Raw genomic sequence first — 27,733 nt, 5'->3', positions numbered from 1 at the left:
TCAGTGTAAATACATAACATTATAATTATACAGTGAAACGTTAGTCTGTAATCCTACTCTCATTGGATGAGATGGTAAAATACCTTTTGCTTTTACTGGAGCCAAGACTTATTCTACAGTTTTTAAGGCAGAAAAAAACACACGTACCACTCTAGAATACAGCTCCTTAATGCATTTGAAGTTATTGGCATAACTTATTGGAAGACAGGCATCAGTAAATTCAAGTGTCGGTGCGTATGTATATGCGCTGCGCCAGCACTAGCTTGGTTAAAACTGATCTAGAGTTGAGAAAATTCATCATACTAATTTGTTTCTCGATCACAGAAATGTTAATATTTACAATGTTCAAAATGACTAGTTTAAAAATTTCTATTGAATTGGCTATTGAAGAAGTAAATTGCAAGTTCCCTGATAGCAGATGTAAGGTAACTGACCTGTTCCAGCCAACCATTATGCTTTTTGTTCTGCCAGCTTATGAAGGAGCATCACAACTGACCATAAGTAAATCTGTATGCTTCTTTTTTTTACACTGTCTCCATATTCATTGCTTTACCTTTTTTGCTTTTGATTGTTCTTGTATTTGCTTTCTAAACCTGAACTAAAACATGCACAGACTTGGCCATTCTTGTTCTATATTTAGTATTTACTGTGACTTGTCTATTAATGCTAAACTTGTACTCAGCTTTTCTATTGATATTAACATGTGGAATAGTTTTGTTCTAATCCTATCTGTTTCAATAGGAACGAGAAAGGAGAAGACAACATATGATGCTTATGAAAGCCATGGAAGCACGTAAAAAAGCAGAAGTGAGTAATTAACCAGTGAAACTTTGAAGTTTTCATTTGTTCATTCGGCAGTCATCTGTAGAAGACCAGGACCATTTATGAGATGCTGGTAGTGTGAACCTGCACAACCTAATCCAAACCCATCAAAATGCATTCATCTAATGCTAAGATAGAAATTTTTGCTTCTTGTTCTAGGTTGTTTTTTGCCACCTGCCTCCTCTAATTGATATGAGTAATAAAAATTATTTTAGTTCTAATAGCAGAGTTAATGACTTTCTGTGAAATGGAGCAAAATAAAATTATCATTCAGATTCTCTTTATGCTGTATAGATAAACAATCAGTTTAGCTTTTGCTCATTCACGGAAAACCAATTTTTACTTTTTACTCGCATGAAACATTTCACTTTAAATGTATGTAATAGAAGGTTTTCGTAAGAATTTAGGACCAAGACTTCGGTGGTATGGAGATAACACATCATATATTTGAGGTTTGAATGCATCTCTTAACAGTATGAGGGTTTTACTTATTCTGGAGTTCTATGTACTTCAGGGTAGCAATATGTAATGGTAAAATCACTTCATTTATGCAAACAGGGTAGCAAGCTACCATGAGTATATGAGCATTTTCCCTATAATTAACTGAGGATCAATGAACAACAAATGGTTTTTAAACATGCATTTATCACCAGTTGTTTTTATCAGGAGTTCTGTGCACTTAACTGTAACAGGAGAGGTTCTAGGAGCTGTCCAATCAGCTGTTTGGAAGCAACATATAATTCATAGCATCTGAATGATTACAAAGATGCATATATTCAGTAGGATTTTTATTTTGTCACTTAAGGGAGAAAATATCCTGTGCAACTGCAATTTTACTTGACCTGTCTTTTAGTTTAATGTCCTATAGAGAAATTGATCCTTGAGAAGTTAATGTGTAAAATGTAATAGCCCAGATAATGTTTCATATTATATTGATAACCATGCAAATAAAGCTACTAAGAGCTGAATATTATGAAGATCATTTTCCATAGCAGCACTACCTAGGAGTAGATCTAATTTTTACACAGCTGGGTGGAATTTAAATTAAAACAACTGTTGTGAAAAAATTGTTGATTCCGTATTCCACACACATTGTTGTGGCTGAAAATATTTCAGTGTGTTGTACCTCTACAATACTGGCAAAATTAGAAATATTGACTCTTACGTGTCCATGTAATAGAGTAGTGTATGCAGATTCTAAATTGGAATCTAAAAGAAATCTAAGTGGATCTTAGATTTGCTATTCAATGATTTTGTTCTGTTTGTGTAGTTTCTACCTTCCTTTTACTTGAATGCAGGTTCCTTAATTTCTGTAGTAATTACTACGATTACATAAGTAGTACTTTTCAAATTCTTAGACTGTTACACTCTAAGTATAGTACACGGGTTTTATTTTCTGCCCTTTTAAATCTATTGAAGGAGAAAGAACGGTTAAAGCAAGAAAAACGTGATGAAAAAAGATTAAATAAAGAACGTAAACTAGAACAACGAAGATTGGAATTGGAAATGGCAAAGGAACTAAAGAAGCCTAACGAAGATATGTGCTTAGCCGATCAGAAGGTGACTGTAATAACATAAAATGTATTTTCTTGCCTCATGTCTCTGTCTTCTGCTGTTGTGAAAATAACTATTTTTCTTGCAGTCACTCATCAAGCGTTCAAGTTTTGGTCTAGATAACAAGATAACTGTATTTAAAATCTATAAATACAGTATATGAGAAACAGTGAAGTGGGTATTGATATATTTAGTTAAAACTATTTTGTTTAAAAGTGGATTGCTTCCCAAAAACAATTTGCATGAATGCTTTAATAAAAATGCCATAGTCTCAGTTGCTTTTACAGCAGGAACATGCACTTTCTCTTAGTACGTAGGCACTAAATAGAGCTTTGCTCATATGTGCAACTCTTCTAAGCCATTATTCAAAAAAAAAAAAAAAATTAAAAAAAAAAATTAAAAATTTACTCTTCCAAGCTTCTGTGTTCTCAGTTCTTGTCCTTCAGGACTGTACTTATCTCAAGATCAAGGCCTATCTTTTCCAGAGAATTTTGGAGAATTTTCCCTTTCTGTGTCCCTGAAATATTTTTATGCCACCTTTTATGGTACTTTGGCTCAGAATACAGCCTGAGAACCTCTCCTGGTCAAAAAGTAATTATAGGAGGCCACAGACTAATTAATACTAAGTGAAAAAGTTAAATGTTAATGATGAGTTTATAAATAGTAATGATTTATGGATGGGGTGGGGAGGAGCTCTTCTATTGCCTTCACCTTCTATTGTTAATATACTGTAAGTCATGTGATCGTATCAGCCAATTTCCCTAGCTAGTAACAAAAAGTTATCCTCTGAAATATACTACTGAATCTTTAATTATTTTTCCTAACTTTTCAGCCTTTGCCAGAGCTGCCTCGCATTCCAGGCCTTGTTCTTGCTGGAAGCACATTTTCAGATTGTCTCATGGTAGTGCAGTTCTTGCGTAACTTTGGTAAAGTTCTTGGCTTTGATGTGAATACGGAAGTCCCTTCTCTGAGTATTCTTCAAGAGGGTTTGCTAAACATAGGGGACAGCATGGGAGAAGTACAAGACTTGCTTGTAAAGCTTGTCTCTGCAGCTGTTTGTGATCCAGGACTTGTTACAGGATACAAGGTAAAAAAAAAAAAAAAAAAAAATCTAAAAATTAAAAAAAAAAAAAAATCCATAGTAAAAAAAACCCTATACTTATGAATGCATTCTGCATAGTGTACAAAAGAGTCCAGTTGGAACGTGCATTTTTTATTTATCTTGTGCCATTAATATTAGCATTATCTCTATTCTTAAAAACTTACAGGGTGAAGACATCCTAATTTGTTACTAATTCATGATTTACATTTAAGTAGTTAAAAAAAATCCCAATTGAAATTCTTGTGGTAAAAAGCAAGCAAAATCACATCACTGTTTTATAAACAATAATATGGTCTGCAGTGAGAATAATATTTTCAAATGTGATTAATTGAAATATCTTCATTTTTAGGCTAAGACTATTCTTGGGGAGCACTTACTGAATGTTGGCATAAATCGAGATAACGTATCTGAGATTCTGCAGATATTTATGGAGGCTCATTGTGGGCAAACTGAGCTTACGGAGAGCTTGAAGACAAAAGCTTTTCAGGCACATACTCCAGCTCAGAAAGCAGCAGTTCTTGCTTTCCTTGTCAATGAGTTAGCTTGCAGTAAAAGTGTGGTCAGGTAAGATGTTTTTCAAACAGATGTATAAAAATAAAATTAGTAAATTGTTATAGTTTAAAAATGCAGTATACGCCACTTTGTTACAGGAGATTTCTTGAGGTTCTCGAAATGAAAGCTGAAATCTATTGTTACTGCTGCTTGTTTTTATGTACTTCCGATATTACAGAAGATTAGCCATTTTCTGCCAAGTTTTTTGGCTTTGTTTTTTCAAGACTTGAAGTAAAATTCACTATTCTGGGAGTAAAAAATGTGGTTGAATACAAAGAAATTTACTAGGTATTGTGGGGAACAGTGTAGAAGTGTTTTGTAAATCTTCTGTAGTACTCTTTTCCCTTTGAATTTTTTTTTAATATTTCAGTACTTTCATACATCAATACTTGAAGTCAATTTTAAGCTGAAGTAGCAGGCTTGATTTATCATGGTGTAGCAATTCAAGAAAGTGTATACTTCAGTTGTTGTTGGTAATGAATAGCATTTTATAATTAAAAAAAAGCTGTGATAGACAACATTCAAAAATCCAGAAACATGCAATAAAAAGTTAGGAAATGCCAGTCTTTGGGATACCTTCACCTCCATATGCTTGCTTACTGTGATAGTCCACGACCAAATTGAGTACGTTTTTGTGTCTTGCCAATTCTGTCTATCTTGGTACAGTGTGTTGCAATAGTTAACCAGGGTTGCTCAACGAAAGAGATGCTTCATGTTTTAAAAAAAGCTGTGACATTGCAAGAGAATTGGCTAGAGCAAGTGCTGTGTAAGTACTTTTCAAGAGAGTTCACATGTATTAATTGAATTCATCACAGCAAGGAATTGTTTCACTTATGTATATTACAGATGATGAAATGTAAAACCAGATTTATAAAAATCATTCAAAAACAAGTTCAGCTTTATTTTCATAATTTAAACAAGTATAAGCTGCTAAATTGTTGATGCTGGAATTCCTCAGGTGTGGGTTTCCAGATAGTTGACTGAACTGAACCACTACTTTTGTTCTTCGATGTCTGTATTGGAAAATAGATGTTAGCTTGTAGATCACATGGATCCTAGAGAGAATACTACAGATGTATTTGTGATAATTTTGTATTCTGTGTAAGGTTAGATCCTTTGTGGTACATACAGCTGGAGGCTTCACATTGAATGGGAACTATGAAAAGAAATGTCAAATATTTTGAATGACATACTTCTGAAAGCTTACATCTAAATAAAGACTTCATGATTCATGTATAGTAGTACACTGCATGGAAATTCCAAATATTGAAACTTCCTAGATTTAAAATTATTTTGTACTTTAAGCATTTCTTCAAGGTAGCTCTTTGAGACAATGAATCTGCATAAACGCCTGTCAGAAAAAGATATGTAAGCTCAGAGTTTATGATGTTTCCTTGACTACTTTGGATTATTTTGTCTTTGACAGTGAAATTGACAAAAACATTGATTATATGTCGAACTTAAGGAGAGATAAATGGATGGTTGAAGGCAAACTTCGGAAGTAAGTTTCATTTCCTTAAATGTTACCATACATTGCTTTTTTGCATTCATTCAGATATCCTACTATATAGGCAATTGGTTCTTAGTACAAAATTATCTAATGCAATTACAGATTTTCCAAGAAATTAGGGACTGAGGCTCCTAATTAAGATGGATGTGAATTTAGAGTGGCCCAGCACCAGTCTTTTACCATACACTAAAGAAGCATGAGATTCACAGTGTTAGTGTCCCTCATAACTGGAACTAAGTCAAGTCCATATTGTGTTATTTTTTTTTTATTATTATTATTATTTTTTTTTAAGTGATTGATAAATCAAAAAAAAATAATTGTGATTGACATTATCAAAGTTTATTTTGGACCTACCATACTTAGTAATGTTCATTCTGAAAGGCATTTTAAGAAAACATGGTTTTCATACAACAGTCACCCATTAAATTTTGCCTATTTATATTACATAATATTAATGTTTCCATTTTGTGTATGTTGCATCATTCCCTATAGTTAGATATCGTCTGTAGCATGCCAACATTGGGATATTTTAATATTTTCATTTAAGGTAAAATTGGAACATTTTAAGACTGTTCAGCATCATACCCACTGTTTTCCCATCCTACAAGACAAAATTCCATACAGCAAGCATAATGGCTTCAACTACCAGGAAGCTAGAAGGCATAAATTTCATGAATCACAGGGGGTAAAAATGCATAGCCAGCCTCTTTCTTTTTTCTTGGTCATCTCTACCTCTTACCAGGAATGGTGAATCCTGTCTTAGTCTTTGCTTTAGGTACTCGTGTTTTTAATCTTGTTTCTCCCTTTTTTCCCTTTAATGTATCTGCGAAGGAAGAAGGAAGAAGTAAAGAAGAAGGACAAGAGGGAGGTAGAGGAAAAAATAAGACCAGTAAAAATAACTCTCTACTAATACTGTAGCTACCAGTCTGCATAGGGTTAATACATTTTATCCCTTAGGACAGTCCAAATACCTTTTTCTGTCTTCATCTGTATTTCTTCTAGGAGATATAGTTTAAAAAGTGTCGCTGAAGTTCTAATGTAGACAATTATTTGTTAGTGGAATGGGACCCTTGCCTGTTCTTGTCGCCTAAGGGACTCCTTTAGTCTTTCTCTCCCTCCATCAAACTGTAAGTACTTGTAGATTTAGGATCTTCATTTTTCTCTCATGATCTTTCTTTCCTTCCCCTTCAAATAGTGGGCATAATACCCTGAAGCCCTAAGCCTCTCTTCCTTTCTACAATCATTTCTCTTTTTCTTGTGTTTTCTTCTCCTGTGTGGATGTGAAGTTTCACCAGTGCTTTTCCTACTTTAAAGTGTAAGTATCATGGGAGTACTCTGAGACTTTCTTCCTGTGCTTCTTTGAAGTCACTGGACTTGACTCATCTCTCTCATCTTTGGTTCAAAATCTTTGAATTTTTCACTTTTTTTCTGATGAACTCTCAGAAGCTTTTAAGAAGAAATTTCACTGATCAGTTAAAAACAGTGCTGTCTTCTTCTGTCAGTTGGTGATTTTCATAGAATCTTACAACTGTTGTGGGGCTTCTCTGAAAAGAAACCTGTTCGTTTAAGCCTTCTGTTTGGTCTTTCTTCAGCTTCTAAGCTTAATTCTTACGTATGTTATTTTCCCCATCCATTCTAGAGCTCAGGCTAGTTTTTAAATATCCCAGTCCCAAACAGTTTTAGGAATATCTGGTCTCTCGAATACTTGTCATGTGATTGACAGATACGTGTACACTTTTTACATGCACACAAATGTCAAAACAAAAGCTCTTCATATGTGGAAAGTGTGTAGTGATAGAATAAAGGATTCTGAGGAAGGAGTTTATTTCAGCTCAGCCTGGTACTGGATTTGAGCATATGTGTTGTATAAATCATCATAGCATGACGTCCAGATTGTCTTGAAGTATATCCAAGTGGGACAAGAAGACATTCTGCTTGTGTCAGAAGGATGTTTTTACTTATGCTCCTACTGTTGTTCAGATTAGTCTATCAACTGGATATGCTGGGCACTGGGGGTGGGGAGGAGATTTGAAAAGCTATGTTGGTAAGATGTGAGACAAAACAAAAAAAAGCCCATTAGAATCCCAGGCTTCAAAAAGGAAAAAGCTGGTAGAGAGACTGTTGTTTTTTTTTCTTATGGCTATTGAACAGATTTCCTTGAGAATTAGGTTATTTATGTTCAGAAACTGAATTCTGAGCTGCCTAGACTATACTTTCTGCAGGGCTGATGGTCATTGAGAGGTCACATCTATTGCATTCTCTTCACATTTAGGTGTGAATCTTGATGCTAATATATTTGTGAAGGTATGTCTCATCAGTTCAATTCATCTTTCTTTGTCATCTGTATTTTGTATCACAGCTACTGTCAGAAGACTATATTCCTGAGATGAACCAGGTGTTTTTACTACTAGATAATTGTAACTTCAGTGTCTTCTTTTCCATTACATGTCTTCTTGACATCTCTTTTGTAGCTTGATTGATGTAAGAGGCAATAAAAATGAAATGTGGCTTCTTGAAGGATTAGATAATACCAGTTTCTTCACAAAACTTCGAAATACTGCAGAACAAGTTTTTTTACGACAACGATGCTGTTTTTAACATGCCAGTGTTATGGCATTCTCCTTGTAAGTTAATTTCTTTCCAATGAGGCCATCTCAGTTGTAAGTAATAAGGGTAAACCAAAGGCAGTGTTAGACAGGGATAGGAATTACACCTGGAATTTGGGTAGGAGGTAGTTATGATTTGGAAAACTTTAAGTTTTTGAGACCCCAAATGAACAGTGTTAAGAGAATGTGATACTTTTTTTTTTTGTCCTTGCTATTTGTTAATATAATTATGTCATGTACAAAAATTAATGGGGGAGGCTTTCAAAAGGGGAATTTTATTTCCATGATCTAGTAAACATTACAGATTAGGAAAGCGTCGGCTTAAGTCACATATCTGAGTATTTGGTGGGTCACCAGTTCTTCTCTATAGGCCAATGGACTTAGTAATTCCTTCATTGGTTACAGAAGTCCTATTAGTCTGTACGTGAGAGTTGAAGATGAAAGAGTTCTCTGAGTGAAGGTTTTCCTCTTTCAGCCATATTTGTAGGTAGTAGGAGGAAAATTGTGCCGCCTCTTGACAACTGTGAACATTATTTGAAGTTACGTTCTCATTGATTTTTTCCTGTGTGCTACTTTGGATGCAGACAGCTGCCTTGGGAGCTTGTACTGCTATAAAACGAGGACATCTTTGATTCATTTCTATCTTTATTTGTAGTGTCATGCAGGCTTCCTTTGGTGCTTTCCAGTATTTTATCTCTATTTTTGCTTTCAGTGAAAGTAGCCTTCTTCACTTGTTCTCATTTCTTTTAGGTATATAAATGAGGGTGTTTGTTGATCATTGAACTCATCTGCCAGCTTTTTTACTAAGTTGTTTCCCAGATTATCTTCATCTAATTTGTCTCTAAAGTTGTTCAGTCACGCAGCATTCAACGTGGCTTTGTTTGATAACTTACTTCTGTGCATAGGCAGGAATTTCCAGTCCAGTTGAAGATGATTTGATGGTCTGAAGTTACCCTAGTAAATCTTTTTCTAAAATACAATAAAATAATTCAGTGGAAGACTGAGTAATGTTGATATTTGGTAAGACTAAAGCTTTTTGCACCACAGCTGAAAAAATAGTACTTGCTTCCGAAGTCACTGGAAGGCTTCAATATTTTTTTTATCCAAAATATTCTAAGTTGCTAAAAATCCATTACTGATTGCAAAATAAAATCATAAAACTTTATAAATTCTTCAGTGGATAAGCCACTACGTTAAAAACAAATCCAAAACATTTCTAAGGCAAATAGCAGTCCCCTTGATGATTTCTTGCCAACAGTCTTTTTAAAAACTGCTTCTATCAGTTGAGCAGAGACAGCTTCATTAAAATCTGTGCTGTTGAGTGCTGGCATGGTTTTATCAGCATTTTAGAAAGCTGATACATTTGTCAGTGTACATCAACTAAGAAGCCAGTACTTCTACAACACTCATTGTATTTGTAGCCACTTGCTGTATGGAATATTGTGTTGTAGGATGGGAAGAGAGAGAAGTGCGACAAGGGAAAATTACGTACTGGTAATTCTGTTTGTCGTTACCGTTCTACTTTTCCCATCCTACCTTCTTCCAACCATCTCTTATAAAATCTTTGTCTTTTCTACACGTTTATGAATCTCTTCTAAGACAGCTGCATTTTTGGTCTGCATTATAAGTGACTGGTTAGGCCTGGCTATTTATACCTCCTGCGGTTCAGCATGTTTGCCTGCTAGCTTCCTGATAGGTGGAACTATAATTTTTGCTGTGTGGAATCTTGTCTTATAGGGTTTTTATAGAAGAAGAAGGTCTACAACAACCATAATTACTGGTATGTAAGTTTCCTTTTTCTTTCATAAAAGGAAAAATGAGGGTTTGATGGAGTAATCTAGTAGTTTAGGTAACTACTGTTTCTCAGAAGAGAAACTGTATCCAAAAACGGAAGAATCAAGGGACTGTACTGAAGTAAAATAATATATAAATTAAAAAACAAAACAATAACAAACACACCACCAACAAAAACATAAAAATCTGAAATAATAATTAAAAAAAAAAAAAAACTCTAACCATGCTGTTGCTATGCAAATATAAGTAATTTCATACTTCCAACTTAGGAATTTTTCTTTGGCAGGCGTGGTGGGTGGTGGATGGGGTAGGTATTTTATATAATCGTACTCTTAAATGCATAAAACAGGAGATAAAGACATTGAAATAGTTCTTCTAGTTGTCCTTCCTGACTTCTCAAAACCACACTTGTGTTGCATTTCCTTTAAATGGTTATGCAATACAGTAGTCCTGGGAGAAACAAATTCTGTGCAGGACTGAATAAGTTTAAGGGCTTTCTGCAGTTTGGTTGTTTTTCCTGTTGGTTAATGACGATAAACAGGTAATATAGTATCATTGTAGAACAGAAGAACTAATTTGAATATAAAATGTATGGTTCACCTTCAGTCACAAAGGAAGAAAGGTATGTTTATGCTACAAACAAGCTTCATAATTTCACTCCTTGTCATGTTTTCAAAGGCTTAGAATCATTCATGCCAAAAAAACTGGCAAAAGAGATACTACAGGAAGTGGTGACATAGGAGAGGAACAGCAGTCTTTGGAAACACCAACACCAGGCCGCAAACGCAGACGAAAGGGTGGGGACAGTGACTATGATGATGATGACGATGATGATAGTGATGATCAGGCAGATGAGGATGAGGAGGATGAAGAGGACAAAGAAGATAAGAAAGGAAAGAAGGCAGAAGTTTGTGAGGATGAGGTGGGGATTTTAAATATACTCTAACAGAATTAACTGGTAAATTAAAACTTGTTTCCTTTCTGTTTCTCTGCAACACAGTACTATTTCCCAAAAATCTTAAAATAAGAATGAAGGAAAAATAGTTTACATCCATTGTTTTTAAATTTTTTGAATAAGCTTATTTTCCAGAGTGTGTATGTGTATATTGATAGCTTCTTGCTTGTTTTGACTTCATTTTAATTTTCCTGAAATCCTGCAAGATTGTACAAGATCCTGAGAGCTGCAGATTTTTTAGCAAACGTGCATAACTGAAGTTTCCATTAGTGGAAAATAAAGGTCTTTTTTAATTAACAAAATAGTAAAGAATTGTAACCTTAAACTTAACATTATCTGTTATAAAACTTGCCTGTGACTTTACTGCGTGCTTCTTCCTAACTTTTCAAAGTTAATGAGTATTGGAGAAAGTGCATTTCATTCCTCAACTTATTTGATGACAAGATGATAAAATTTTTACTAGCCAATGTCAGATGCAGGAAGGATCACTGAAATATTTTTAGTTTGTTGAGCTGAATTCTATCTACTGCAGACCAAGTGAATTTTTTGTAGAAGTGCCACAAGTCCACAAATTTCACTGTAGTATTGCATGAAAACTGATAAAGGAGACAAGCAATACCAAATACTAACTTGTAGCACTGGGTGTTGCACTTTGCCAGAAAATGATATATTTCTGATATATTTGTGTACGGTTTTTAAAGTTCACATTGAAGTTTTAAGAGTGCTGTGAACATGTCTGTTCAAAGAGTGTATGCACGTGATGCTAATGTGGGAACTCAAATCTTTGGAAACACTCTTCGTTAGAAATCCAGGTAGTTTCTAGTGTAGGAACTGTCCTTTTTGCCACTACTGAGAATTTATTACAAGTATAACTAATTTGTATGAATCAAAGAGAACACCTGAGAGATATAGCACAATGTTCTTGCAAACTTATATTTTAGAATTTAAAATAGATAATATTTACATATCTAATCTCACATTCTTCTCCTAATCTGTTTCTTTTAAATGCAATCTTACAGTTTGGTGCACTGCACATCTCACAAACAGATGTTCTAAAACACCTCGAAAATAATGATTTCCATTGCATTTGTGTTATTTGTGGTATTTCAGATGGCTTCACTCTGGTACTCTTTTACAGAGCCATGAAATAGAAGACCAGTGTCCTATGTTGCAAGTAATTTGGAGCTCCTACGATTTTTTTTTTAACTCACTGTTATCCCCAAAGTCCTTCTGGAACTAAATTAAAATTCTTGTTATGTAAATGGCAAATATATTAAACTGTGACAAGAAAGAGGGGGAAATAGGCTTATAGGCTAATAGGCTTAATCACAGGTGCGTTCCTCTTCAAAAATTAAGACGATTAATACTGGAAATGTTACAGCAGATTTGCCGTTTAAGTGACTCTGCAATTTCATGTAGACATTTAAATAAGGTGCAGGTTTGCTCTGACCAAAGACTGATAAATAAAATTTTGACAGCTTACATTATTTCATGTGTGAAAAACTCTGAAGTGAACTTGAATATCCAAAAAACTTCATAGGAAATTAGATTAAGTTCTATAGTTTTAAGTGTTTATGCACAAAATTGAATTATCTCTTTCAGTAAAAGAATGTTTTCAACAAACGTTTGGCCACCAGCTTTCTCCTGCATATGCAGTAGTTGATGCTACTCAAAAAGGCAGGTCTTTTTCCAGTTACGTTGTTCCTTGTCAAATATATTCAACATGTAAAATATTTGAACATTTTTACCCTTAGGATTTGCCTGTCACATTTGATGTCTCATTTTCTGTTTCATCTTTTCTACTGTAACGTTAGTAAGATGGAGTTAGTATGATTTTATCACAAAATAGATTTAATATGACAGTATATTTGGTGATTATAGGATGATGGAGACCAGACAGCAAGTGTTGAAGAACTAGAGAAGCAGATTGAAAAACTGACAAAGGTGAGAGATCATCTATCTTAGTTGTAATTCAGATTTAATTGCTCAATGTCAAGAGTAGGACTATAAGCCATCACCTTCGTCACCCTCTGCCTTAATATAAATTGAACTGAGGATCAGCTTTCATTTATTAAAAATGTGCATGATGATGCTGTTTATGACATCTGAATCGTGACTTTAATCCAAAGAATGATTGTCTGTTGCACTAGTGGATTTGACTCAAGAGAAGCTTAGAAAGCTGTCATTGATATCTGTGCACATCTTAAATCTTTGTTAGCCGTACGTAACTTCTGATTTTAGACAGTGATCGTAAAGCTTTGTGTACAAGAAGCAATGATATTTTTCATTATGCAAATGACTGCAGGTCTCATTTCTTCCTATAGTTAAGCTAATTGCTACAGCTATGTTCCAGACCAATAGAGAGAGCTATCTTTGCTTCAGGTTTTTAAAGAAATAAAATATATATAGAAGAAATAATGGAATAGAAAGAGAAACATAAATTTTGAAGAAAAAGTGTTGTAGATTGGGCTACTCATGGACCATGTTTTTTATTAACAAGTTTATTCTTTCTATCAGAAAACATGATGTTTAAAGCTTTGTCTGCTGGCTTCTCTCATGTGCCAAATTGCAAAAAAATAGCAGTCCAGAATTACACCTGACTTCCAACAGTGTTAATTTAGTGGAGAAAAAAAGTGAATGAATGAACTGAAATTCTTCTTGTCTTCCCTCATAGAACTGTTTGAATATTCTTTAATGAACCAGTTAAAATATCTCATTAGTTTCCCATCAGTGGCTGCAGTATCACAGCCTGGTTGACTATGTTCAAGTGCTCTGTATTTACTGTTGCTTAATTGATTGGATTTCAGTTGTTCTTGAGCAATGTTGACATTGATCCTTTTGTTGTGTGAGTTTGTGTTTAAAAGTCAGGCCCTAGCGTTAAAAAAATGTGTTTTTATAGGAAAGCTGATAAACGTAAGGTGAATCAGAATATGATTGCCTTTTTTAAAGGCATCTCTCTAAGTAAAATAATGAAGGCAGCAATTGCGATTAGAATATCGCATAGCACGCAAAAAGATCTTCTCTAAAAGAGCCTACTTACGTGACTCCTGAATTTCTGTTCAGTCTGACAGGAGATGTTTTGTTGTAAAAGTTGTTGATGCTTTGTGTTGTGTGTTGTTTTTTTATCTATTCAATTACGATGATTTCCTTTTTTTAAAACAGCAACAAAGCCAGTATAGAAAGAAATTATTTGAAGCTTCACACTGTTTGCGTTCAATGATGTTTGGTCAAGATCGTTACAGGCGCCGGTATTGGATTCTGCCCCAGTGTGGTGGTATTTTTGTAGAAGGCATGGAAAGTGGTGAAGGTAAGAAGCATTAAAGAAAAATGTCGTGTCAGGGCATACCTTGTCAAGACATGCTACCAGTCTCTGTAGGCAATATTTTTGTGTAGTGAAGTCTTTAGGCTTTACCTACAACCAGAGGCTAAAGAGGTAACTGTCAGTAAACCTCTTGGACTCATTTTGCGCTTTCTGATGCTACCTTCCTGGTTGTGAGACAGTTAATATTTATTTGAAAATGAGGATTAATCATTAGTCAATAAAGTTTTCATATATACATACTTTTTTTTTTCTTTTTTTCTTTCTGAATTGTTTTCTCCCGGGCACTAAGTAATAAGATGAGGAGAAATGGACTCAAGTTGTGCCAGGGGAGGTTTAGGTTGGATATTAGGGGAATTTTCTTTACTTGAAAGGGTTGTGAAGTATTGGAATAGACTGCCCTGGTTGTAATCGCCATCACAGGAGGTCTTCAAGAAATGCAGAACTTCAAGAAATGTAGAACCTAGCATGGTTTAGTGGTGGACTGGTCAGTACGAGGTTAAAAGTTGGGCTATATATAGTCTTAGAGGTCTTTTCCAACTGAATGATTCCACGATTGTAGTTATTTCTCTGTGGCAGTGAACTCTGCATATGAAAGCTACGACAACCACGGAATATGTGGATATTAATTTCTTTCTATCATTTTCAGTAGTGTTTTTTTTTTTTTGGTACAAATACGGAGAATATTCTGTGTTTAAAGATTCGATATGTATCTGTGTTCTGGTTTGGTTTGGACAGAGTTAATTTTCTTCATAGTAGCTCAGATGGTGATATGTTTTGGATTTGTAATGAAAGTAGTGCTGATAACACCAATGTTTTAGTTCTTGCTAAGCACTGATGACACAGTTAAGGCCTATTCTGTTTCTCAAGCTGCCTGCCAGTAAGTTAGGTGGTACACAAGAAGCTGGGAGGGGACACAGCTAGAACAGCTGACCCCAAACCCTAACAGGCCGAAGGCATATTCCATATCATATGATATAATTCTAAGCAATAAAAGGGGGGGGGGGGGGGGGGGGGAGATGACGGGGGGGAGTTGGTGTGGGGACTGCCATTGTTTGAGGACTGGCTGGGCATCTGTCAGCTGGTGGTGAGCAATCACATTATTTCCTTTGTTTGTTTAGTTTGTTTGTTTCTTTTCCTTATTAAACTGTTTTTATCTTATCCCACAACTTCTCTAACTTTTGCCTTTCCAATTTAATTCTCTTCTCCCCATATCACTGGGGGAAGCAAAATGAGTGAATGTTTGTGTGGTACTTAACTGCACAGCAGGTGCCAAAGAGAACTTGCTTGTGCTTTGGTATTCGCTTCCTTGGGTAAAGTGAGAAATGATTTCCTTTAAAGAAGGGGGGAAAAAAAAAAATTGCAATCTAGCATGCAGGGAGGTAAAAAATAAATCATTGCTTATGTAACAAAGTTGATAAAAATGGTTAAATTATTTGGTCTGTTGTATTTCATATGTGTTCTTTGTACAATTTTAGGTCTAGAAGAAATTGCAAAAGAAAAAGAGAAGTTAAAAAAAGTAGAAAGCATTCATATCAAAGAAGAGGTATTTGAGACCTCTGAAGAAAAATTACACTGTTTAAATACAACTCACTGTGAGCGAAAGGAAGATCTGAAAGAAAAGGACAACACCAATTTATTTTTACAAAAGCCAGGATCATTTTCAAAACTGAGCAAACTCTTAGAGGTAGCAAAAATGCCACCTGAATCTGACATTATTTCCCAAAAACCTACTGGCAGTGCAGCAAATGGATGCACGTTATCCTATCAGAGTACATCCCAAAACTCTCTGTGCAGTCTTCAGCCCAGTGTATCACAAAGTGGCAACGAGAAGTCTGATTCTAACAATCTTTTCAGTCCTATTCCAAGTGGGACAGGAAAGTTTTACAATTCTCCACTAATTCCAAGTGATCAGTTGTTAAAGACTCTTACTGAAAAGAGCAGACAGTGGTTCAGCCTTTTACCGAGAATACCCTGTGATGACATGTCAGTCACCCATATAGATACACCAGCTACTACAACTTCCCTTACTCCTCAATCACATCCATCATCAAAGTCCCCTTCACCTGTTCCGTCACCTCTTCTGGGCTCAACATCTGCACAGAGTCCAGCAGGATTAAGTCCTTTTGCATTGCCACCACTGCAGGTAAGTAAACACTTATGTTTTAAGTAGTGTGAATTTGCTTTGTTTGTTTTGCAGAATTTCTGTTGAAATGAATTATTTCACAAAAGTGGTACTATGTCTTCATTTCTTTTCTTTTTTCTTGTTTCTAAATGTTAATAGGTAGTTCCATGTTACAGATGTTTTTTGATACTAGAAGTTTTTTACTAAAAAAAAAATAAGTTGAGGTAAACCAATGTCTGATATTTTGTGTGTATATTTCAGAAATTTGATTTTGGTTTTAGGGATTGGCCATGGTATTAAATGAAAAACAGATTTCAGAAATTTGACCCTGCCCACTTCAAAAGCTGTTCTTCCTGAAGCGTTCACAGGATCCTAATAAGAATTATTACATTACTGTAATGTATTTTTTTTTTCCTAAACTACTCAAAGTACTGAGTAAAGGCCTCCTTTATGTTTTGATTACTGCTTGAGAATTAGCATCCTGATCATAAAACAGGTTTCTGGATAATACTGAAAAATACCGGTTGTGATTGTGTTAAAAATATTTTCTGTGTAGCAGATGAAGAGTGGACTACCTATAATGGGACTTCAGTTTTGTGGATGGTCTACAGGAGTTCTTACTTCAAATGTTCCATTTTCATCTCCTTTACCTGCTATTGGATCAGGGTTGGGATTATCAGAAGGAAATGGTAACCCATTCCTGACATCTAGCGTTCCTACAAGTAAAAGTGAATCACCAGCACTACAGACTGAAAAGATAGCTTCTGCTCCCTGTACAGCAGTGGACGTAGCCAAGCCGGTAGATTACCCAAACCCAAAACCCATACCAGAAGGTAAGTATGATCAATTAAATGGAATCGTCTGAACGATAATTTCTAGTGCTACTGTGCTGTTAAAGTTTATTTTTTATAATTTCCCTACTGGATTTCTCTAATCTGATTATTATCACATTAAAAACACCTGTAAAGTATATAAACACTTACATATCTACTTCTCTTGATTTAGAAATGCAGTATGGGTGGTGGAGGATTACCGATCCCGAGGAACTAAAATCTTTGCATAAAGTGCTGCATCTCAGGGGAATAAGAGAAAAGGCCTTACAAAAGCAAATACAGAAACACATGGATTATATCACTATGGCCTGCATGAAAAATAAGGATGGTATGTAACTGGTATTTATATTCCATATGATGTTGGGGTCCCAGATAAGAAGACTTGCAGAGAATTCTCCAAGATGTGTTTAGATACAGAGGCGGAGTGGCAGCCAGAAAAAATGTAAAGGTCTCATTATAGATGCCTTTTTAACAGCCTTGTTCTGGAAAGTTCCAGTGTTGGGGAAATCCCATTTAATATAAATTCCTCTAGTGGCCTAAGTGCTGGTAATCATTTCAAGCTTCTTTTTTTGTCTCTGTAACAATATACCTCAGCCTTCGCTTACCCTTGTCTTTAAATTGCAAGCTTGACAACGTGCTGAAGTTGGTTGTCAGATTGGGTATTTTAAGTCATGCACTTTTATAACAGTTCTTCAACATTTAATTGGACTGAGAGGTAAATCAGTTTGAATTTACTCAGGGGAAATTATGATAATAATTTAATAAAATATGATTCTCAAATGCAGTTGCAATTATTGATATCAATGAAAATGAAGATAACCAGGTAACTCAAGATGTTGTGGAAAACTGGTCAGTAGAAGAACAAGCAATGGAGATGGATCTGGCTATTCTTCAGCAGGTGGAAGATCTGGAGAGGAGAGTTGCATCAGCTAGTTTGCAAGTTAAGGTAAAACGAACTTTTAGTAAAATGTCTCATTAAAATAACATTACTGAAGTGGCAAGAATTTAAAGTAGGTAGTAGCAATCCTTTTATTGTTGGTAAGTGCCTTCTCATTCATCTGTAATTGCAAGTAAAATCCGCTGCAGCAGTGTCATGGATATTTGCATTTCAGACATTTCGTTGCAGTTAAATCTTCAGCTGAAGAAGATGGGTCAGAGTCGCTACCACTGCAGAGTGTTCTTTGACAGTGTCCCTTTTATGATAACCTTTTCTGAATGCCAAGATTTCATTGCATTTAGATCATTTTAATTATAATGGGTTTTGCCACTGTTCTGTCTGTTTTGGGGTTATTGTTGCTGTTATTGATTTCAGAAAAGCCTGCAAATACATCATAATACCTTGCCTGAGTATTGTAGAGTTATGGAGAATGCAATAAATGGGTTGTTAGTGTAAAAGAGTTAAGAATTGACTGGCTGTCATTACAACATGGAATTTTTCCAGTGTTGATGACACCAGACTGAGTATGTTTGGTAGAAGTACAGATGTGTTTTGGATGTGGTATGTTCTGTGAGTAGATGCTAGTTCTCTGTGACCAATTGATACCCTCTTCTGAGACTACTGAACAGATAGACCTACTGTGATGTTTCGACTAGTAGAACAGGATGCTTTGAATGGAGATAAGAATGCAGACTGTTGCAGGAAAGTCCCTTCAGGAAGTCTGGTAATGCTTGTATGATTTTGATTAATTATTTTAGTTCTCTGAAGATTTTGGAAAGTTTCTCTGCAGATGGATTACAAGTAACCAAGATGTACTGGAAACAACTCTTCAATTATTTAGTCTGAATCTGTAAAACAGTTCCTCTATTTACACAAAGTTAATAGCAACCAATAAATGCACAAACCTTTCTGTTAACATAGGGCTGGCTGTGTCCTGAACCTGCATCAGAAAGAGAAGACTTGGTATATCATGAACATAAGTCAATTACTAGATTGCACAAGAAGCACGATGGGGATTGTGCTGGAGGCGGAGAAGGCAGTACCAGCTCTCTAGAGCGGAAGAGTGACAACCCTCTAGATATAGCTGTAACCAGGCTTGCTGACTTGGAGCGGAACATTGAGCGAAGGTATCTGAAGAGCCCCTTAAGTACCACCATTCAGATCAAACTGGATAATGTGGGCACAGTTACTGTCCCTGCTCCTGCACCATCCATTAGTGGTGATGGTGACGGGTAGGTTTTTGAGATTAACTTGAAAAATTATTGTGCTTCTTTGCTAATTGGAGCCTATTTTCTATTGCCTGTTATCTATGTACTTTCTTGTATGTCTGTGATCCGTATGGATCATGCTATTCTGCATGGTGCTTTGTAAAGATATTTTTTGTTATGTTTGTTGATAATCTTGCAAAGTTATCTTACATTTAACTGGTTGTGATTAAGCTTTGAGGCACGTAGCCACAGTCTGTGCACTACATCAAATTTAGTTGCTTAAGCCTTATACTTATTGGCTGTGTATGTTTTGTCATTGCTTGGCTTTCAGTGTGATAATGATTGTTCCACGTTTAAACATCAGCAAACACAGATGTGACCAACCTAATTTCTCTATATTTCAATGCAGAGCTGAAGAGGATATTGCTCCAGGTCTAAGGGTGTGGAGAAGGGCATTGTCAGAAGCGCGCAGTGCTGCACAAGTAGCTCTGTGCATTCAGCAGTTACAGAAATCGATAGCATGGGAAAAATCAATTATGAAAGTCGTAAGTGTTTTTCATTAAAAAAAAAAAAATACTGTAACTGAACAAATTTTGCTGTATCATGCTTTCCCATCTGAGGTATTTCAAGATACCATGACTAATGTATTTCTTATTACAGTCTGTAAAACTTAATACAGTTAAACTGTACATTGTGCGCAAGTGAATACCAGAATGGATTTTCTCCATCTTTACAAACTAATAACATTAAATTCTTAAGATGAAAAGCTTTTATAATAGTTTGTTACATGTAAGATAGTAATTATTCTTTGTAATTAACATTCAGGTAAAAAAGAGTCGTTTGTGGCTTCATCTCCTGGAAGATAACCTATCCAATGAAATATTTCCAATCTCATCCATGGCATAAGCTTTATGGTGGTTCAGAATCGCATATCCCAGTTAGGGACTTCATTTTTCAGGAAGTTGAGATGCTCCAAATGTGTGGCTGCTTTGCATGTACACTTTAACAACTAGACATACAAATTGGGCAAGTGTCTGAGCAAACAGCCTGAGATATCCGTTTCCTTGTATGCATGCCCATTTAACAAGTAGATCCATGTTAATCACATATACAGAGAAGGCATGCAAAATGCATGTATCAAAATTTGCATGGACTGTTGAGCCTCAAATTTCTGAAAGCAACAATGTAATGTTACTACAGCAAAGGTGATAGGAAGAATTTTCATAATTAAAATCAATTGCTGTTGAAATGGTATTGTGTAAAGATATTTCTCCAGTTATTGCACTATTGTTGAAACTCAGCTTCATTTGCTATATAAACACTATCCCTGGAAGTGTTTAAGGCCAGGTTGGATGGGGCTTTGAGCAACTTGATACAGATGAAGGTGTCTGTGTCTAGGAGGGTTGGAATTAGCTGATCTTTAAGGTTGGAATTAAGATGAGCTTTGTGATATAATTAAGTATGGCCAGTGCTACACAGTGGGTTCTGGCAAAAGTGATTCTTTCATTATCAGTGTTTGCCCTAATTTTTTTTTAATTTCTGCAAGTTCTGTATTTTTTTTAGTTTCTGCAAGTTCTACATTGATATGAATTACATCTGGACAATTAAAGGATGATTTACATAAAAATTATCGTGTAGGGGTGTCTCCTTAATTTTATGTATTTTTAGCTTTAAGGCTGTATCTGTAGAACAAAGTTTATCAATTTAAGAGCAGGTGAAAGGCAGTTGAATGTTTCAAGGTGTAGTAATTTATTAACCAGAAAAAAAAGTGCAATATTATTCTCAATGTGATTGAAATGTTCTAGGCAATGAATTGCATAGTAAATGTAAATACTTGGTGAAAAAAATGGACATCTTTAAGTTTCTGAAAAAGAAGTCCAGGTATAGAAGAGTGTCAAAACCACACAATGCTTGTAAGGAAAATGATGACACATTAGATATTTTTAGATATTAGTGTGAATTTCAGGGAGTGTTCATATCACAATTGGTTTGCATAACTGAGTTTGCTCATGGTGTCTTTGGATAAGATCCTTACCAATTATTAATTGAAAATACTTTTTAAATGTAAAATATAAATTAATGCAATGCATTGAGTAACTTACGTATGCAGCATGGGCATAAATGAAGAGACTGGGAAAGTACGTGTGGGTCAAGTAATTTTGATAGGTATAAGACACCTTTACTTCCATTGACGTAAGTTGAATATAAAAAGTATTCAGAGTTTTTTATACTGGAGGACACCTAACTTACAATGAATATTCAAATGTGCTTCCCCATAGCTTATAGGTTAGTTCCTCACACACTATATATATTCCTTCACAAATGTGATTATTACCCGACTCTGTGGTAAAATGAAAGGAAAATAATTTTCAGAGTGAATTTGTATGTTAGAAGGGGAAGTGCAATTTAGGTACCATTCCTGTTTTTCAAAATTTAAAAATTCAATGGAAGCAATTTTCTATGTGTTGTAGTACTGCCAAATATGTCGAAAGGGAGATAATGAGGAACTGCTGCTGCTTTGTGATGGTTGTGATAAAGGCTGTCATACATACTGCCACAGACCCAAGATCACTACAATACCAGATGGTGACTGGTTTTGTCCTGCCTGCATAGCAAAGGTAATGCTAACCATAAAGGTGAAGTCTTTTAATAGATGCTAGAGTTTGTATGTCTACTGGTGCTTTTTTCAACAAAAATAATTATCTATGTGTTTTGTATTGGGCTCTAACTAATATGAGACATAGTTTTATTTAACTAGGATTTCAATGGCAACAAAAGTTACTATAGTTTGTCTTAAATTTTAGATTTTGATGCAAGTACATACAGAATTTTCTTGCCGATTCAATGCCAGCTTTTTTCTTTTGTAATACTTTTCAGCACTTGTCTTTTAGAGCTTAATTGGGAAGAGTTAACAGACCAATGTCTTTGATTGTATTTGAAAAGACCAACCATAGAAAAAACACCTAGTAAATCAGCCTTTTTACAGCAAAGAATAGTTTTACTTTTTTGATACACCACAGTGCATTTGAGAGAGAGGCTGTGTATGTTTCATGTGTGTTCTTCTCCTCCATTAAAAATAGTCTAAAAAGAACTTTAAGATAATTAATGACTGAATGACTGAATTAGTAGGTAGTATTGTTAAATATCCACAGTCTTTCCCTTCTGTACGTAGTCCTGAAATTAAATGCAGTTTTTGCTAAATTTGTTCATTCTTATGTTTCTGCCATGACCTGCGAATACTGTAACTGAAGAAATATTTTACTATAGTAAAATATTACTTCATAATAAAAATATTACTATAGTAATCTTAATATAGAAATTACATATATAGTACATATACTATATTACAGTATATATACTATATAGTATATAAAGTATATATAGTATATATACTATATTATAGTATATTATATATAATATCTCACTATAGTATTCAATTTTCTGTGTTCTTCAAGTATTGTCAATGTGGCCTTCTTTTTATGCATCTTTCACTAAGTAATAAGGAAGACAAATTGTTTTTGAAATAATTACGTGCAACCCAAATAATGAAAACAGCTCATGGTTGATTGTATAGTACTTAGTAAGAGCTAAACTCATTCTGTAGCTTTTTCCTGTAGTTATCATGGGATCATGTTGCAGTTTACCTTGTTACAAGGGTAGAAATTATCCTATCGTACTATGGGATGGAACACGTTTTTTTTTTTTTCCTTAAAATAATTATCATTTTTAGTATGACAGAGTAACTTCTCTTTTTTTTTTTTTTTTTCTGTCACAAAATTGGGTGAAAGTTGGAGATGTAAAGGTATAAGATATCTAAAGTTAATTTTCAGGCGAACTTAAAAGTGTATTGAATATATATTTCTGCAAAACGTTAAAACAGTTTTGCATAAGATTAGATACAAACTGTGCTGTTCTAATTGAATTCAATATTTTTTTTTCTCGTCTAAAATGAGGCAGCCATTAACCACTTTCTATTCCCACCTATTAGGAGTTAATAGAGAATATTTCCAAGTCAGGCTTTAGATATTCACAATTGATTTGATCTCATTGCCTTACATTTCATTTTTATCCAAATGGCTGAAATTAAGAATTCCTCTTCAATTTCTGTATAAACAGACATCTTTGACTGGTTTTCTGTCCTTGGACCAAGAATATATACAAGTGATACAGAATGGCATTAATTGAGTGCTGTTATTTACAAAACTTTCTAGTGTTCTCTATTAAGGAAAAGTAATTCTACACACAACATACATTTTCCATGTTACAGATCAGATGACAAATTAATTACAAACCGACCACATTTTTTGCCTTGCCAATTACAATCAATGCCAAAAATGTACCCTTTCTTAGTTTCACATTGTCGTCTGTAAATATTTTTATATTTGATTGAATAATAATCCTTATTTCAACTTGTTTATACCATTCTTTTAATTTGATACTCCTTTTAGGTTCTGCTGTAGTTATCTTAAAGTCAAACTAATTACGTTTTTCATATCTTTTATTTTCATAGCTTTTAATCTTTAAATTAATTGATCCTTCCACTCCACTGACTTTTTTCAAAGCTCTTTCTGCATATCCTAAAAATAATGTGGCTACTTGAAAATGAATGTAGAGTTTCAGCTATGGTTATATCAGTCTTTTAAGAATAGACAAATACTTCTCCTAAAACTGGATCAGCCTGGTTTGTTAGGAGGTATTGCCTTACCATCCTGAAAGTCAGGTGCTTTTACACTGTCAGAATTTGGGTACAAAGGTTAAAGTAATTTCTTGGCTGTTGCTTATTCCTGATTTTTTTCTATTATAGGCAAGTGGTCAAACTCTAAAAATAAAAAAACTTCAAATGAAAGGGAAAAAAAGTAATGAGCAAAAGAAAGGCAGGAAATTGTCTTTAGCAGGAGATACAGAAGATGAAGACTCTGCAACTACAAGCACCTCCTTAAAAAGAGGAAAAACAGATCCTAAAAAAAGGAAAATGGATGAAAATGTTTCTGTAAGCCAACTAAAGCAAGAAAATTTCACTGCTATTAAGAAACCTAAAAGAGATGATTCAAAGGACCTGGCTATATGCAGGTATGATCTGCTTATTTATAAAGTTACAAATTCTAAAGTATGGTATGTGTTGTTGAAGCCAGTAGTGCCTTGTTACGCTTACTTGTGTTTTGGGGAACAAAAACCCTATTCTGTCATGCGTCTCCACCCATGCTGTGATGGTTTGACTGTAGATGTACAGGATTTTTCGTGCTTGCTGGAGTAATTGCTGTGTTTGACAATGAAGCCCAAGAGGAAAGTACTTAATGGTAGAGAGTGGTCTATGAAATTTACTCCTCCATGCCCTTCCAGGAGTAGGAAGAAACCTGAGAGCTGTGGTACTGACAGCTTTCTTAATTGTATTGAAGATGATTATCTGCCATGTCTGAAAAGCATTGTTGCATTTTACAGAGGATGAGATATTAATAGAAAAGCATCTTTTGTAGTGTTTCTGGTCAGTATAAAGTGATGTAGTTTAGCCTCTCTGTGGTTTTGGAAAGCTAGTATTAGAATCTGTTTAATCAAGTTGCAAATCATTTATTGAGGTTCAAACTATTGAAGTTGCACAGATAATTCCTCTTGCGTCAGTTTCTTGGAGAGAACTAAATGCTACCCTGAATAGTCAGTTATCTGTCAGATTGTTTGTGCCTTGCAGAGGGCACAGAATATTAGTGTTTTCCTTTTGTGGAGTGAACCTATTCACAGCATATGGTGAATTTATGGAACAGTGAACAACCTTTGTGAATATGTGAGCAGTTTAAAAATATTGATTTAAATCCTTATTTTATTCAGCATGATTCTCTCAGAATTGGAAACTCATGAAGATGCCTGGCCTTTCTTACTTCCTGTAAACTTGAAACTTGTTCCTGGTTATAAGAAAGTTATTAAAAAACCTATGGACTTTTCCACCATTAGAGACAAGCTAACTAGTGGACAGTAAGTAAAAGTATTTAAAATTTTATTTTACATTTTAAGAAAATGTTTAATTATTCAGCAAAACTTTAAAAAGGCTATGCTGACTTGAAATACGGTACATTTAAAAAAAAAAAAAAAAAGAAAAAAAAAGTCAAGTCAACTATTTTTATCTGCCTTCTCTGGCACGTCTCTCCTTTCAAAAATTCGTAACTGCTAAGGTCTGTCTTTGCCGTATCTAAGCTGAAATAACATGACAGGTGGGAGGACCTGTGGAACTGACTTCACAAGAAAAAGAACAGAATTGCCGCATTAAATGCACAAAATCAGTCAACAGGAATAACTTTTCTAGTTGTGTGGGCTTTAAACTAATGGAGTCCCTTTAAATAATGCTGTAGTGTGTTGGAGTGAATTGGTACCACTGTTGTGGGGTAACATTCCGGTAATGGCAGTTAATAATTTTCTAGTCCTAGAATTAGACTGCACAACTTCTTACAAAGATGATGATACTACCCTTAGACTTTTTATATTTCCATTCTTCTTCCTTCCTTATTACATCCCAGTACTCTTATGACTCTCCAACACCAAACAAGACTTTGTCACCCATAAAGAAAACGATGAACCCTTTTCAGTGTCTGTCAGCACCATGCAAAGCTAGTTTCCTGGGATGACACAAAGGGCTTTTTAATCTCTTGAGATTTTTCCTTCCTTATGCCTGAGAGCGTAATATATTCCAAATGCCTATTGGTAGACTTGAGACTTCTACTGTATTTCTTTTTAACAATTGCTCTGAATACTGGAATGCTATTTGGACCGCGTGTGTTCAGGATAAGAAAAAAAAAAAAAGACAATGTTATGGGATTAATCAAGGCAGCCTAATCAGCCAATACACCTGAAGGTTCCTCTTTTGGGTAAATGCAGCTGTACTCAACACTTCCTTTGAAAGGGCTTAAACCCAAGAAAAAGATGAATTAAGTGGAAAATACCCATAGCATTTTCACTAGAAAACTGCTAAAGGGAAAATGGCAGCTAATTAAAGAAAAAAAAAAAAGTAAAAGTTTGTTTTCCAATATAGACTTGAAATTCTACCTTACAATTTTTTTTAGGACAGTAACAAAAACAACAGTGAAAGAGAAAGTTAAAGGTATAATTTATTAATTTAGCATTCTGTGACTGGTTATAAATTCACTGATGTTGAGTTCTTTTTCACGTAGTTGAAATATTTTTCTCCTTTGGCTGTCACTGTTCCAAAAGTCATTTACCTTTTTCTTCTTTCAGGTACCCTAATCTTGAAGCATTTTCGCTAGATGTCAGGCTTGTATTTGACAACTGTGAAACCTTTAATGAAGACGATTCTGACATAGGCAGGGCTGGTCACAACATGAGGAAATATTTTGAAAAAAAATGGACAGAGATTTTCAAATTGAGCTGAAGTTACCAGAACTCATTTTTCTCCTTTAAATGAGGACTGATAAGACCAGCAATGTGAACTGTAGTTACATGAAAGTGCAAGGCACGTGCATAACTAATGACTGTTCTCTTTCCTTAAAAATATCACAAAAGAGTGATACTAGTTCTAAAGGCTTCATTCCTACAGCAACCATGGCCCCTTGGTTATTGGTTTGTATGTTTTAACAAACTAATTTAGGTAGAACAGGGAAGCACACCCAAAGAATTTCAAAGAAAGGGGTGTTATAGTGCAATAGCAATTTAAAATATATCAAAACGCACTGAATATTCAACCACCAGAGCTCTACTTGGGGAAATGGTTCTTTTTCCCTTTCAATAAATATCTATTTTTCATTTTTTTACTTTGTAGTTTATTTTTTAGTGAATGTATTTAATTTTATGAATTATTTATGATTATACAACATCCAGAATCTTCGTTTTCTGTGAAAAGGAAGAATTAGAAAATTGCTTTAAATCTTGAAAATACAACAAGGAATGTTTTAAGATATAAAACAAAGCCAAGTGAAACTGTTTACACTGATGTGCTGTAAAAGCACTAAAAATTAAACTTTACTGTAGAGTTACAAGTACATTTATATATATGTTGCTGCATCACTTGTGTAGTTAAATTGTATTTCAAGACAGTGAAGAAAAAATTGAGACATGTATATACTGTTCATTATTGTTTATATTAAGTCTTGTTTTAAATATGTATGATGTGTACATATTGTTTGCAGACATTATTGTTTATGCCTTAGGAGGACAGTAGCATTTTATTTTAGTCTTAAGATAATTACAGCTATATGGCTTGTACAGTAATTATCCTCTACCAACACTGTGGAGTCTCCTTAATCTTGGTAGTGCCTGCCTTCAAAACAGGGTGTAGGGGATATTAGTTTTCCATTTTTCTATTTTGTTACATAATTTCAAGCCACCACGGCCTCAATTTCAAGTATAATCATTTGTATTCATGTGGAATAAAATTGTGACGATTTCCTACGCACACAGTATTTTTTCATAGATACAT

The 27,733-nt window shown here is 34.7% G+C and overlaps 1 protein-coding gene across 12 annotated transcripts in view; it reads left to right on the top strand.

Moving 5' to 3' along the window:
* The window catches only part of BAZ2B (bromodomain adjacent to zinc finger domain 2B), a 126,634-nt gene extending 99,570 nt beyond the window's left edge, over positions 1-27,064 (top strand). For 6 of the 12 annotated variants that reach the window (XM_084288735.1, XM_084288736.1, XM_084288733.1 and 3 more), the window contains 18 exons: positions 742-807; positions 2,242-2,382; positions 3,209-3,463; positions 3,828-4,042; positions 5,457-5,531; positions 10,619-10,862; positions 12,777-12,839; positions 14,058-14,202; positions 15,693-16,360; positions 16,896-17,172; positions 17,345-17,500; positions 17,958-18,118; positions 19,031-19,341; positions 19,727-19,862; positions 21,789-21,935; positions 24,122-24,387; positions 25,138-25,281; positions 26,536-27,064. In XM_084288735.1, the coding sequence (XP_084144861.1) occupies positions 742-807; positions 2,242-2,382; positions 3,209-3,463; positions 3,828-4,042; positions 5,457-5,531; positions 10,619-10,862; positions 12,777-12,839; positions 14,058-14,202; positions 15,693-16,360; positions 16,896-17,172; positions 17,345-17,500; positions 17,958-18,118; positions 19,031-19,341; positions 19,727-19,862; positions 21,789-21,935; positions 24,122-24,387; positions 25,138-25,281; positions 26,536-26,689 (3,624 nt within the window). In that variant the 3' untranslated portion in view covers positions 26,690-27,064. The remainder of the gene's footprint in view (positions 1-741; positions 808-2,241; positions 2,383-3,208; positions 3,464-3,827; positions 4,043-5,456; positions 5,532-10,618; positions 10,863-12,776; positions 12,840-14,057; positions 14,203-15,692; positions 16,361-16,895; positions 17,173-17,344; positions 17,501-17,957; positions 18,119-19,030; positions 19,342-19,726; positions 19,863-21,788; positions 21,936-24,121; positions 24,388-25,137; positions 25,282-26,535) is intronic. The other 6 variants (XM_084288737.1, XM_084288734.1, XM_084288732.1 and 3 more) reach the window with 3 other exon arrangements.
* Positions 27,065-27,733: the final 669 nt, after the last annotated feature.

This window comes from Netta rufina, assembly GCF_964035555.1.
Source record: "Netta rufina genome assembly, chromosome: 6".
In the NCBI taxonomy this organism is placed as follows: domain Eukaryota; kingdom Metazoa; phylum Chordata; class Aves; order Anseriformes; family Anatidae; genus Netta; species Netta rufina.
Note: the sequence above shows the minus strand (reverse complement) of the source record. Positions and strands in the feature narration are given on the sequence as shown.